We start from the raw sequence: 14,154 nt of genomic DNA, 5'->3' as shown, positions 1-14,154 counted from the left end.
CTTCCAACAGTGTTTCTAAAGTCTTCAGTTGCCATCTGCCCGCATCTGCAAAAAGAACTTCTTTATATAACAACCCCCCGAGTGACATTATATTTGTATTCCACATGATATGACCAAGATCCAACCACAACGGTATTTTGTAGTCCTATTTAAATCGGTGCTTTTTCCAAACTCTCATCAGGGAATCTCTAAGTATATGGCTTTTGAATATTTTGTCCACTTTATTCTCATAAAATAAATAAGCATGCCAACCAAATTCAAGATCAAAACTTTCTATATTCAATATTCAGTCTTTTTCCTTCCAAACCAATCGCTTGCGTCAAAGCTGCTGCTTCATAATATAATTGTAGGTTTGGAAGTTTAAGGCCTCCCCTTTCTGGAACATCTTGCATAATTTTCAGTTTCACTCTAGGTTTTTTTTCATTCCAGACAAACTTATTCAGTCCTCTTTGCCATTCTTTCAATTGTTTATCACTTTTAAGCACTGGAATCATTTGAAATAAAAAAAGAAATCTTGGCAAAATGTTCATCTTAACTGCTGCTATTCTTCCAAGTAAAGACAGCTGCAGTTTTTTCCAAGTCTCCATATCTTTCTGTATGTCTCGCCACAACACCTCATAATTATTTTGAAACAGTTTCATATTTGATTCTGCAACCTGAACTCCTAGATATTTGACCTTTGGTATTATCTCAAAACCTGCCTTGCTTTCAAGTTCGTGTTTTCGATCTTGTGTCATATTTTTAACTATCATCTTAGTTTTATTCTGGTTCAATCTAAATCCTGATACTATACCATAATCTTTTATAATATCTTTCATCTGGATTATTGATTCCATCGGCTGTGTTAGGGTAACAACCAGATCATCTGCAAATGCCCTTATTCTGCAATCCTCTTGGCTTATCACTATTCCTTTCAAGGTACTCAAGTCCCGTATTGTATTCAACAAGACTTCTAATGTTAAAATAAATAACAATGGGGATAACGGACAACCTTGTCTTGTTCCTTTTTCAATATTAAAATCTGTTGTCAAACTTCCATTAATAATAATCTGTGCCTTTTGTTCTTGATAAATTGCTGAAACCGCCTGTATAAATTGATCCCCAAAGTCCATCTTTTTAAAAGTCTTTAATAGAAAATTCCAATCCACTCTATCAAAGGCCTTCTCCGCATCCAAGAAGACCAGCACTGCAGGGATCTGTTTATTCTTCTCAAGATATTCCAATAAATCTATAACTTGCCTTACATTGTCCTTCATATATCTGCCTTCTATAAATCCCGCTTGGTCACAATGAATCACCTCTTAAATAACTGGCATCAACCTGTTGGCTAATACTTTTGCAAATATTTTATAGTCATTATTCAGAAGAGATATTGGTCTAAAATTCTCAGGTTTTTTAGGACCTACTTGCTCTTTCGGTATCAATGAAATATAAGATGTTTTCCATGATGGGGGTATTTTACCCCCTTGTTGTATACTACAAAATAAATCTTTAAGATGCTCAATCATTTCTGCTTGTAAAGTTTTATAGTACATCGCAGTTAAACCATCCATCCCAGGAGCTTTAGCTGTTTTCAATTGTTTAATTGCGGCAATAATCTCCTCGGCTGTTATAGGATAATTCATTCTCTCCTTTTGTTGATTGGTAATTTTTGTAACTCTTTTATTTTCTAGATATTTTTCTATAAGTCCATTCTGTGTATCATCTTTGGCATATAATTTAGTATAATAATCTACAAAAACTTCTTTAATTAATTTTTGTTGAAAAATTTCCTTCCCTCCAATATCAATACTATCAATAATCCGTGTACTCTGCTTCTTCTTTAGTGTATAAGCCAACCATCTGCCCGGTTTGTTAGCGTTACAAAATGTGTTATGTTTCGCAAATTGTAAATTTGTTGCTGTTTGTTCCACCATAAGCATTTGAAATTGGTCTTTCAGAAGTTTTATAGCTCCTCATATTCTTTCATCTGTTGGATTTTTTATAAGTAACTGTTCTTTAATCTTTATTTCTGCTTCGATTTCAGATCTTTTCTTTTGTCTATTCAATTTATGTTTAGAGTTCATATGGATGAGTACCCCTCTCATATATGCTTTACTCGCATCCCACATGATTTCAATAGGGGTACCCTTGTTCAAGTTCATTTCAAAAAATTCTTTCATCTGCTTTTTAAGTTCTGTTATGTTCTTTTCATATCTAAACAAATTTTCATTTACTCTCCATGATCTTCTCTCACTCTTTCCCATCTCAATTTCTATCCATACTGGGCTATGGTCAGTTAAAGTCCTTGGAAAAATCTTTGTTCTTTTTGTTTTTACAAGTAAATCGGTTGATAGTAAAATAAAATCAATCCTAGAGAAAGATCTATGTCTATCTGAAAAGAAAGTAAAGTCCAATTCTTTTGGATTATGTATTCTCCAAATATCTTTTAATTCCAAATCTTCTTTCATATCAAAAAAAGTCTGTGGTAGTTTAATCCTTGACTTTGCCGAACTCTTTTTATCTATTTTTGAATCAATTACTCCATTCCAATCTCCCATGATTAAAATAGATCTATAGTCCCATTGCAATATTTTAGAATGCAAAATTTTGTAAAAATTATCCTGTTGTTGATTAGGAGCATAAATTCCAATCACTAGAGTTGGACCACTTGCTGTGTGCAGTTCAATTGCTATAAACCTACCGCCTTCATCTGCTTCTATAATTTTAGCTGACAGTCTTTTATTTATATAAATAACCACACCATTCTTTTTTTCCAGACTTGAGGCTATAAAATGTATTCCTAATCTTGAATTTATCAGATATTTTTGATCTTGTGTTCTAACATGAGTTTCTTGTAAACAGATTATATCATTATTAAATTGTCTCAGGTATGTAAATAATTTCTTCCTTTTCTGTGGTGAGTTCAATCCATTCACATTCCAAGATATAATCTTAATCGTCATGTACACTTTTTTGAAGCGACGAGCAAAATTGCCGAAGATCTTCCGAATCGGTAGTCTTCGGCTTTGCTCCCCCCATGGCTTCACATTCTTGGCTCCTTTCTTATATTGTTGTGGCTTGGGCCTTTCCTGTTGTTGTTTTTCTTTGAGTTGCTTAGAAATTGCTCGAGTTACACGCTGATCTTTAGCTTCAGCCATCAGGGCTAGATCCAAAGCCACATCTCTTGTAGTCTTAGGTGGGTCAATCACAATTTTCGAAGGAGGGTCTAGCAAGGGCTCCTCCAGAAAACCTCCTATAGCTCCCTGCATTTCCATTACCTCTGGCTCCACCTGCTTAAACTGCTCTTCCATCTCTTTCTGAAGTTGCTTCTCCTTGTTACTCTCCTTTATCTCCAACACAGTAGATGTACGTGGGGATGGTGAACTCCTTTTGAAAACATTAGAGTAAAATTCTTCCGCCTTCTCAACAGTGTTTAATCGATATCTTTCTCCATTATACCTCAGAATTATACCAGTTGGAGCATCCCACCGAAATGGAATTTGTTGTTTTTTTAATTCATTCACCAAGAATCCAAAATCCTTTTTATCTTTTAACATCTTAGGTGGTAGTTCTTTATAAACTCCAATCTCCTTCCCCTCCACTTGGACAGTAGAGAGAAAAGACTTTTGCAAGATATCATTTCTCATTCTTCTGTCTGTAAAGTATATTACCACATCTCTAGGCAATTGTCTTTGTCTGGCCACCCACGAATTCACTGTAAATTTTATCAATTTTGCAAAAAATCTCTTCAGGGCTAATCTTTAAGAACACAGCAAGAGCATCAGAACAAATCTGTCTCAGATCTTGTCTATCATTCTCTTTTATGCCTCTCAGCCTTATGGCAAATTCCATTGACCTGAATTGTATCATTATAATTTCATTTTCAAATCTCTGCATTTTATTGTCAGCATCAAAAATTTTATAGTCAGTCTCCTTCATTTTGACATCCATTTCTAATTTAAATACTTCCACCTTAGCATCCGTTTTAATAATTGCTTCTGATAATCCAGTCACCACTGTCATTAATTTATTAGTCACCTTATCATACTTTTCTTGCACCACCTCTTTAATTTCTTTAATCTCCTGCTTAATTTCCTGTTGTGATTCTTTAAATTTTTCATCCAAAACCTGGGTAATGAAATCCTTTAAGCTTTCAAGGTCAATCTCTTTTTTCTGGCTCTGCTGGCTGGGAGGCTGCTGTTCAGGCTTACGTGTGGGGGATCCCCCCCCTGCCGCCTTCCCTTCCTGTTTGGTCTGCTTAGAAGCCATCCTGCCACGTAAGCTAGCTTTTCCAAAAAAATAAATCCTTTTTCCCTTTCCTCCTCCACAAAGTCCTCTAAAAAATTCCCCCAGGTTTAATCAGAATAAGGGTGAAATTGAAGCAAAATCAGACTTATTTTAAAGAGAGTTTTCTTTTCTCTTCCTCCACTTGTTACAGACAATGCAACTTTGTAACTAGTTGAAATCCACTCTCGCTTTCAGCTCGTTAACGCTGAAGCCGGGCGCCATTTTCAAGAGACTTTCACTCACTCTTCCGTTTTAGAATAAATCACAGGGCTAGTAATACTTGCAGTTTTTAAGGTCCAAGTTCTTCCACCCTGGTAGTTTGAATTGCTTTGTTTTCAGTAAAAAGAGGTTGCTCCTGGCGCCTTGTTCTGCGCTAGGCAGACTCGTCCCACGCTGTCCGGAGTCTCGGCGAGCTGAAAGGGAGTCGCGCCTGTTTCCTCCCCAGAAGCAAACAATAGCTTTCTGGGGGCTCACAGGGGCTCAACCTGCTTCTCACCCACTCTCTTCCAATAATCCTGCAGGATTCTGGAACTTCCGAGCCGCTTCTCTTGATCGAAGCGGCTCTAACAGGCAGCGGGGCTGGCGGTCCAAAAATGGGAACATCTTTCGGCGTCAGGAAGCCGCAAGTCTGTCTTGTTGTTAGGGGTGGGGGCCCTTTTGATGGCTGCAACTTTCGAAGGTGTGGGGTGTATGCCAGAGGCATCTACTAAGTACCCTAAGAATTCTACCTGTGGCACCCCAATCCTACATATTGTTCTTTTGAGTTTGAGACCAGCCATTTGGAAGGGGCGCAGGACAGTCCTCAATTTGCTTTTGAGGTCTGACGGGCTGGAGGCGGAAATTAAAATGTCATCAAAATATGGAACGACCCCTGGCAGCCCGTGCAGGAGTCGCTCCATAAGGCCCTGAAAAATCCCCGGGGCCACACTTATGCCAAACTGGAGGCGGTGGCATTTGAATGCACCCCTGTGTGTAACAATGGTTTGGGCTGCAGCTGTGGCAGAGTCCATGGGGGGGTTGCTGATAGGCTTGCGCCATGTCCAGCTTGGCAAAAATGGAGCCTTGCCAAATGAGTGCAACAGGTGTTGCACTACGGGCACTGGATATGGGTTGGCCTGGAGCGCCTTATTGACTGTATTTTTGTAATCCGCGCAGATGCAGATTGACCCATCTGGCTTAATGGGTAGGACTATGGGGGTCTCCCAAGGGGCATGGTCAGTGGGTTCTAGCACACCCTGCGCTATGAGTTTGTCTAACTCTTTATCAACCAGAGGTCTGAGTGCAAAAGGCTTTAGCCTTCTGGGCTTTAGCCTAATGGGGGCTACCTGAGGGTCTAAATTGAGGGAGATGGGTGAACCCTTATATTTACCCAATTCATCGTTGAAGACGTCTGCAAATTCGGCCATGATGGACTTCCCATGGTACTGACTGGACAGGGACAGGGGCTAGCAGGGCCAGTGCAACAGCGAACATCTCTGGACCACAGGTGTTTAAGAAATGCGCCCTTTTCCGGCTGCTGGTCAGTCCTGTGTAATCATTTGCCTCCAGGAAACACTCGAACCAAGCCTCATACGAATGCCAGGTTTCGGTGGCTTGGTTGAAAGGAGCTAATGTTGGAGGTGCCATCCTTATAAGGATGGGCTCTGTTTCTCTGTGAGGAATAGTTTGACAATGTCTCGTCGTTTAGTGACTCAATGTTGTGGCTTCATTGCCTGAGCCTGGGCTATCGACAGATGCAGACTCTGAGAGTGAGGGAGAGGAGTTGGCAAGGCCTCCCTCTCCAGGACCCTCCTCTCTGGCAATGCCTCCAGAGGACACCGAAGGCCAAGAGATAGGCTCAGAGCCAAGCACGTCCCCGCAGCCACAGGTGGACAGCAACGAAGTAGATAAGTGCTGGCTGGATCCTCGGCAGCGGCGCAGGGAGAAGCATGTGCAGCAGAGGGGAAGGCGTGCCAGAGATTAGCTGAGTCACTGGACCACACCCCACAGGGTATAAATGTGGGTGTGGTGGCCGGTTAGTTTGTGACGAGCAAAAACTAGAAATAATCCATGATCTCTGTGTCGGACTGCATTTGGACTAATCCTTGTATTGCTGAAACTTTGCCTGCTTTATCGGAATGCTTGCAGTCTAATCTTTGTTTTGTGTGAGTAAAGTCTGAATTGGCAGCTAGCCACTGGGTTGCTGCCAGCTTTATCTTCAAAGATTTTGTCATGTGGCTTATTAACTCCAGGCCGTCTGTGGGTGCATGTATGGGACGGGGACAGAACACTCAGCTAGCGCCTTGGTTTAGCGCTAGTGACTTCAGCTGTTGATCTACCTGTCTCCTTACACCCGGGATCCCATCCTCGTTGCCAGTGCTCTGTAGGGCGACCCGGGAACCAATAACTGAGGCGAGACTAGGTTAAGACCAAACAGGAACTCTTTATTGCTAACTACAACTGTAGAAGCTAATGAGAAACAGAGCAACAACTTTGGCATTTGACAGCTATTTATACTGTAGCTGTCAAACTAAGTAACCAATGGGATGGCAGTATTCTCCCGCCGGCAAGTCCGTGCATCTTAGCCTATCAGGGACGGGCGTTGTAAGTGCAAAGACTTTGTCGTAAGTGCGAGGACTCAACATTAGCCCCTTCGTTCAGTGATATCATAATTTCAAACAGTCCCTGTAGAAACAGTTGATGGCCTCCTGTACGCCTTAAAATGCAAAAAAGATTGTTGGTATCCTTAGCAATTTTTTTTCCATTTCCAAAGACATTTCCAAAGAGTTCTTATTCTAATTGTATAATGCATGCTGTTTAGAAAAAAGTGATCCTCAAAATCATTATGAATTACTGACATTGGCTTTGTGTATATAATGTTTAAAAGAAAAATATTTTCCTTATAGCTCAGAATTAAGCACGACCATTCTTATTTCCATTCTCTGCTTGAACCAACAGTTTTTGGCAGTTTGGTCTTCGATCATGTGAAAGGCTGGTATACACATCAGAATGAATTCAATATTCTCTTCCTGTGCTATGAGGAAATGATCCAGGTGAGACTATTCACTTCTTTCCCCCACTTACTATATTCTTCCAAGTATAAAATGCACTTACCCCCACCAAAAGTGGGTGGAAATGTCAGTGCGTCTTATACAGCAAATGTTGCTGAAGCCCCACCCACCCTCCGGCCCCCACCCTTTGGCCGTTTTTTACCTCAGCGCATCGTGTTTTTGGCCGGTTCTAGGTGGCGGGGATTGACGGCCAAAAACGTAACATGCGGAGGAGGCCCAAAGCACAATGTGTGGAGGTGGCGATGGCCTGGGCGATCACCACAGCCTGGAACAGCTTGTTTTCCTCCCCAAAAACTAATGTGCATCTTATACTCCGAAAAATGCTGTATTCTTTTGTCAAGGTCAATAGGATTCAGGGAATAGGCCTGGACAAATAGAGATGCAGCTGCAGGTACAGTTCGCTTTTATCTATGATTGAACATTTGTGAATGTTCTGAACAACCTAACTTTTACATTTTTAAGGTCAGAAGAGTTCATGCCTGTTTTTCTTTTCCATTCAACATAAACTATTCCAGTGGGTTTGAAAATCAAAGTCCTGCTAACTCTCTGCTTATGCAGCTAAGCAGAGTGTGTAGAGCTGATTCAGACAGGGCTTTTTTTTTTTCCCCTAAAAGAAGTGTATAGAAAAGGGACAAGGGAGGAAAAGGGTTTGTTCCAAAGCTTTTGGATAGATCAAGTTCCTGAAGAGGAGATACAGGAAGAACACACCATTCTTCTATCCCTATTCTCTTTTCATCCTTCTTTAAGGGTTTGACAAGCGCTGCAGAAGAGAGAAGCAGCCGGGTTAAATGCTGCTTCTCTCCACTGCAGTGCTTTCTGGATGTGACTTAAAGGACCCAAAGCGGCAGCTCGCGGCTGCTAAATTTCACTGTGCTGCACAAGACACTCTTCCGGCAGGCCACCAGCAAGAGCAGTGGTGGAGAAAAGCAGCGGGGCTGGGCCAGTGTCTCAGGAGAGCACGTGGAGCATCTCCCCAAGTGACCAAGGCTCACCCAGCACCAAGGGCTGGAAGAAGCGGCTGCAAGATCTGACACGCCGGAGATTCAACCCAGCTGCTTCTCTCTGCCATAGCACTTTCACATGCTTGCTTCATGTATGTGCATGACAAAGAATGCAATGAAAATGACTTCATATAAGAGCATGCTTTGCTCAATTTGTTAAAAGGAATTGAGATGTGGTCAGGAGAAATATCAACTTAAGGTGAATGGAACTGTAAATAGGTAACGAAACAAGAAGAGTTAGCATTAAGATTTAATAAATGCTGTGGATTAAATATAAATGAGAGTAACCTATATAAGAGAAGCACATTTGTTGAAATGATTTAGTCATATTAATCAGGATCAATTACATAACAAATATTTGAAGGAACACTGAGTGGATGCAGAAGATGACAGAGAAAATGATAGTTATATGAAGCTGATAAGATTGGAAAGGTATAGTGCACAATATTGATTTAGCTTGATTTAACCATCTTTCTATTTCTTTCTCTCCTGGTTGCCTTACTCCTTTTCTGTGCTTTGCATAACATTACTTGTTCCCAAAGGAAAAAAGCATGATGGGAATGGATATATATTAATCAAATGGTTGATTAGTTGGTTTATATAGTGTCCAGCTCACTATAATATTTCTAGATGAATAATGTAAGATATAAAACACAATACAGAGCTGAAAATACAACTGAAGATCTATAATTGTTGATCTGAAGAAAATATATATATACTGTATAAATATCTGTATTCGTCTATTAGAAAACTATCAAGAAAACATTAGGATAATACTGACCCTATTAGGATGGAGAAAAAACAGTAGAGTATCATATAACATGTCCCATTACATCAATACAGGTGTGTCTGTATGTGTTTACATCTATGTATGTATGTGCATGTAATTATTTACAATACATACATACACACATAACTTGCTTCATCTGAAATTGATACAGATGTAGTGGGAAGTGCCTATTGTCCAGGATCTTTATCCAATTCATTTCCACGAGTGTTTTATCTGCATAAAGAAAGAAATGACACTTTTTAAACCTTTTTAATGCTATTCTATATAATGTTTTCACTCAGAAATCAATTCCGTTCTGTTCAGTGGAGCTTCCTCCAAATTAAGGGTATACAAGGGTATACTGTAGAAATATTCCAAAAGCAAATTTTTCTTCCAGGATCTCAGAGGCACAGTACTTAAAATATGTAAATTTATTGGAAAAGAGCTGAGCAGCCAGGAAGTGGATAAAGTTGTGGAGATGTCTACATTCAAGAACATGAAAGCTGATCCTAGGGCAAATCTTGTGAAAACATATGAAGAGTGTTTTGGACAAACAAACGTAAACCATATACGCAAAGGTAACACCGAGAGAACAAAATCAAACTTTGGTATTTTCCCTCTCTTGCATCTAACCATGGGACAAAAACGCTTCAGAAATCACTTCTTTTTCTCTTGTGTCCTCAAGACATTGAATTCTTATCCCCAGCATATACCTGAGATAGCTCTATGTCATCCTCAGCTTCTCCAGTGTTGAATGAACATCTCCACTTCTTCAGCAGGCAAAATCTATGTTAGTTTATTGTGGAGGAGAGGTGAATTTTGCAGTCACGTTATTCCTGGGGGTAGGTTCAGTTCAACTCCCATTGGTCACTAGAAAGGACATGGCCTCAATTCTCTAGGCCTATCAGGGCCATTCTGACTTGGACAGTGAAGAATCCAATTCTTTCTGATGAGGCTTTCCCCTGAATCTCCCAGATCTTGAGATGTAGCTTTGAAAGGGGGCTGAACCAGGCTGAGAGGTTGTGTTGAAAGAGAGAAAGAAAGAGGGAGAAAAATGGGAGATGAAAAGAGAGAGAGCTGATGTCCCTGCAACTTGAGCAATAGCTGGATCTTCACTGCTGTGCCCCACGACCCCTTTGAGAGGATTTCCTGGTCCTTCAGAAGTGCAGCTTTTTATTTATTTATTTATTTATCTATTTATCTTATTTATTAGGGTTTGATCCCAACTTTATTACCCCGTTTTCCCCAAAATAAGACATAAAGTTTGGGCTCAATTGTGTTTGTAACTCAAGGACTACATGTATATCCTCTTTCTGCTGAAAAAATTGTCCAAAGTAAGGTATTACTATAAAAACCTCAGTTGTGACTATTGCTGAGTCCAAAACTCACTCTTTTACTTACTCCTGTGATGAATAAATGTGCTATGAGAGAATAAAGGTAGCAGCTGGATCTTGTGGGAAGACAAAACAGTGGTTCCAGAATTGTACTAGATACACAGAGCCAAAAGGATGATCATCACTGGTGGGACCTTCATGGTGGGCAGGTCTATGAGGATTCAACATCAATGCTGGGGCTCTTTTCAGGAGAACAGACTACTGGCTAGGACCAATAATTGATTCTTCAATCTGCTCCTTTTTCATCAGGAACTGTTGGAGACTGGAAGAATATTATGACAGTATCACAAAGTGAAAGTTTTGACAATATTTTTCAAGCACAAATGAAGGATATACCTCTCAAATTCATTTGGGATATAAAAGAAATACAATCTACTCAGCATGGGAAGCTGCAGGAACCTCTCCAGGAGGACAAAGAGCAGAAATGTTCATCACAACCATAAAATGTATATGTACAATAGTTTAAACTATCACAATACACCTATGTATTTTCTGTATGTACTTATGTGTATTGTGTGCATAACTGCTTTCTTCTCAAAGTTGTTTCCTGCTTTCCTGCACCCTTAAAAAAAACATGGCTTTCGGTAACCCCATCTTTTTCTTTTTCAAAATATTGAAAACATCCTGTAATTTATCACCACAAATGGGTCAAGATATACCAGAATGATTTCATAAATATTTTTCAATAGAAACAAATGCTTTGGAGGCTGGGAGAAATGACTTTTGTAATGAGTAGATAATAAAGATATGCTAATCAATTTTTTTTAATGGGTCAACATAATGGTTGCTTTGATAATGGGAAATCTCTTTTGGAACAGCACCTTTCTATATCTTGGATATATTAATTTTGTATTGCTTGATTTTATAAAAAAGATGAAGTGAGAGAAAAAAATATTTAGCACATTTGGTTACTTACATCCTACATCCAACAACTTTAAGTAAAACTTACTCATGATGTAGAGGCCAAGTCAGAGGGTACAGCTGATCAGTTTTCTCTATAGCTCTAGTTTAATAATAAGGTTAAAAATTAATTTGCAGTTGATATCATATGGAGCTTATTTTTCCCCTAAGTTCTTCTTTCTCTTTCCATATAGTTTCTTGCCAAACATTATCATTCTTCTTCATTTATTTGATCTGCCTCACTAATAAAATTATTCAAAAATTAGTTGATCAGATCAATTTCATTAGGGTTTTTTAACTTGTTGCAATTCCGCAACTCTCAGTGGTTTACAAATATTAAAACACTCAATCATCGAACAATAAGTCATCCACAAGCAAGCCAAGATTAGTCCACCATGCAATAGCCGATAGTCCATAAAACAAATGCAAAGCTGCTCCAGCAAGTAAGTCCACTAAACCAACTGAAAGTCACTAGGCAAAACTAAAAGTACCTCCACGGAAACTCACTGGTCAGGAGAAGTTCAAAAGTCCAGCAGGAAGCATGAACAAACACACAGCCATAAATCATACACGTTGTTGCCAGCAACACCTCCCTCTGCCTGCCATACTAAATAGCTTCCTGGTGCATCCTGTCAAGAGGAGTGGGGCCTTCTCCTGAGTAATCTGGCAGACCTCCGTTTCTCTATCCTGCGTGCTCTGAGATCCACCATGGAAGGCAACTCTTCCCCATCCTCTTCACTTACCTGCAAGCTGTCCCCAGCAGAAGCCTGTAATTCTCTTTCTCCTGGCGGTTCAGGGTCAGTAATTAACCTTGTTCCTAAAATGCCCGGAATAAACTCATCCTCCCTCAAGCAGGCCTCCGAAAACGAGTCAGAGGAATTGTCCAAGAGAAACATCACTACTCCCCATGGTAAGACAGTAATATAAAACATATGGTTATATAGACTTCTGGTTACCAATTTTGGCCAGGCCATATAAATTTGCAGCAGTTTACTTCCCACTATTCAAGTTACTATCAACATTTAATCTGCAACAGATTCTATAAACTAACCTGAAATTCCAACAGCAAATATGAGGTTATAATTGAAGGTATGATGGAAAGCAAGGTAAACATTACCTCTAGGTTATCCCTTTGACCTGATTATCAAACTATGAACACATCACTAATGATATAAACCAGATGTAAGTTTTATTAACAGAATAAAACACATCTGACTTGATTCACACATCATGTTTAAACTACAGCTTGCAGATAAAACTGGCTAAAATGCCAACCTCATAGTTAAACCAACCAACAAATCAAACATGCTCTGTGTGAATTAAACCCAGGCGTCCGTGCTAAATTCAGTTTGCAAGATACTTATAATTTCTCCCAAGTAGTCTTCCCATGCTTTAATGCACATTGGTTTATCCTCTGAAGATTTGCCTTTTGGCACTATTAAACCTGCTTTCAAGGTAAAGATCAGATCTGGGATCCTCCAGACAATTTATGGGAAACCACATTTAAGGTTGAGAGGTTATGGAACATGGAGTCACAACTATCAGACGAGGTCCAGCTAGAAATCCAGTCCACTAAAGTCATATGTAATCACTTATTTTTTCATTCCTCATGTTCATTACTGAAACAGATACCAAAGAGAGGAAATGTTTCATTTTAAAAAGGAAAGGAAACAATAATGTATAATTAATTAAACCGCATTGCACTTTTAAAAACTCTTATCTTTGAAAATCGTTTTCAGTACGTATCCAAACTCCTAACCTCTTGCAAGCTTCTCTTCTAACAGGAGTTTAGATTGGTTTCTATTGATCGGGCACAGTGTGTGATGCTGCAAAGAAACACAGAACCTTTGAGTAAATTTAAAATTTGAGCAGATTTAATATTTAAAAAGTCACTTATTTATACTATTTTTATCCCTTACATTCAAATCATAACATCTTGCAAAATGAGATATATTTTTATGTGTAATAAATTGGTGCAGAAGTTATTCCCTCCCTGTCCGTAAGTTGTCTCCTCCCCACTCCGTTGTCCCATGGTGGTGAATTGTCCCCACATCCAGGGGGCGGGGGACCACTTGTTATGCATTCAGACAACCGGGCATGCCATTGGCACCGAACTATCATCGGCAACTCATCAGCACCAATCCATGAACAGTGGCCCAGTGGTGTCAAGCACTCCACACCGATCTGTTGGCGCCGACCAATCCACACTGAGTTGCTTGCACCGACCCACCTATGCCGAGTTGTCCTACACCTGAGACGACACAGTAAAATCCAGTTGAATCCAATCCTACATTTGCTGATACCTAATGCGGACAATCTTGCCAAACCAGTCACAAACATTCTGACTGGCTACATTGTCAAAAGCTTTTTGTGCATCTAAAAATACCAAAGCCATCTGTTTTTCAGGGTGTGCTTCGTAATACTCGAATGCATCCAAAATTATCCTTATATTATCTCTAAATGCTTCTCTGAGAGAGGGTTTCTTGTCTCCCGCCTGGAAAGAGGCAGTGGTGAGGCCCCTCCTCAAGAAGCCTTCTCTGGACCCAGCCGTTTTGGCAAACTACCGTCCGGTCTCCAACCTTCGCTTTGTTGCGAAGGTTGTGGAGAGTGTGGTTGCGTGACAGCTCCCACAGTTCCTGGATGAAACCGTCTATCTAGATCCGTGCCAGTCCGGCTTCAGGCCTGGGTATAGCACGGAGACGGCATTGGTCGCATTGGTGGATGATCTCTGGAGGGCTCGGGACAGGGGTTGTTCCTCTGTTCTGGTCCTG

General features: G+C 40.0%; 1 protein-coding gene across 8 annotated transcripts in view; it reads left to right on the top strand.

The window, feature by feature from the left end:
• LOC117658132 (amine sulfotransferase-like) overlaps nucleotides 1-11,241 on the top strand; it is a 39,031-nt gene extending 27,790 nt beyond the window's left edge. For all 8 annotated transcript variants that reach the window (XM_060692169.2, XM_087882681.1, XM_060692168.2 and 5 more), the window contains 3 exons: nucleotides 7,207-7,301; nucleotides 9,487-9,667; nucleotides 10,733-11,241. In XM_060692169.2, the coding sequence (XP_060548152.2) occupies nucleotides 7,207-7,301; nucleotides 9,487-9,667; nucleotides 10,733-10,926 (470 nt within the window). In that variant the 3' untranslated portion in view covers nucleotides 10,927-11,241. The remainder of the gene's footprint in view (nucleotides 1-7,206; nucleotides 7,302-9,486; nucleotides 9,668-10,732) is intronic.
• The last annotated feature ends 2,913 nt before the right edge of the window (nucleotides 11,242-14,154 follow it).

Source organism: Pantherophis guttatus, chromosome 1 (genome assembly GCF_059756535.1).
Source record: "Pantherophis guttatus breed Tessera chromosome 1, ASM5975653v1, whole genome shotgun sequence".
Classification (NCBI taxonomy): domain Eukaryota; kingdom Metazoa; phylum Chordata; class Lepidosauria; order Squamata; family Colubridae; genus Pantherophis; species Pantherophis guttatus.
The sequence above is the reverse complement of the archived record's forward strand: the minus strand, read 5'-3'. Positions and strand labels throughout refer to the sequence as shown.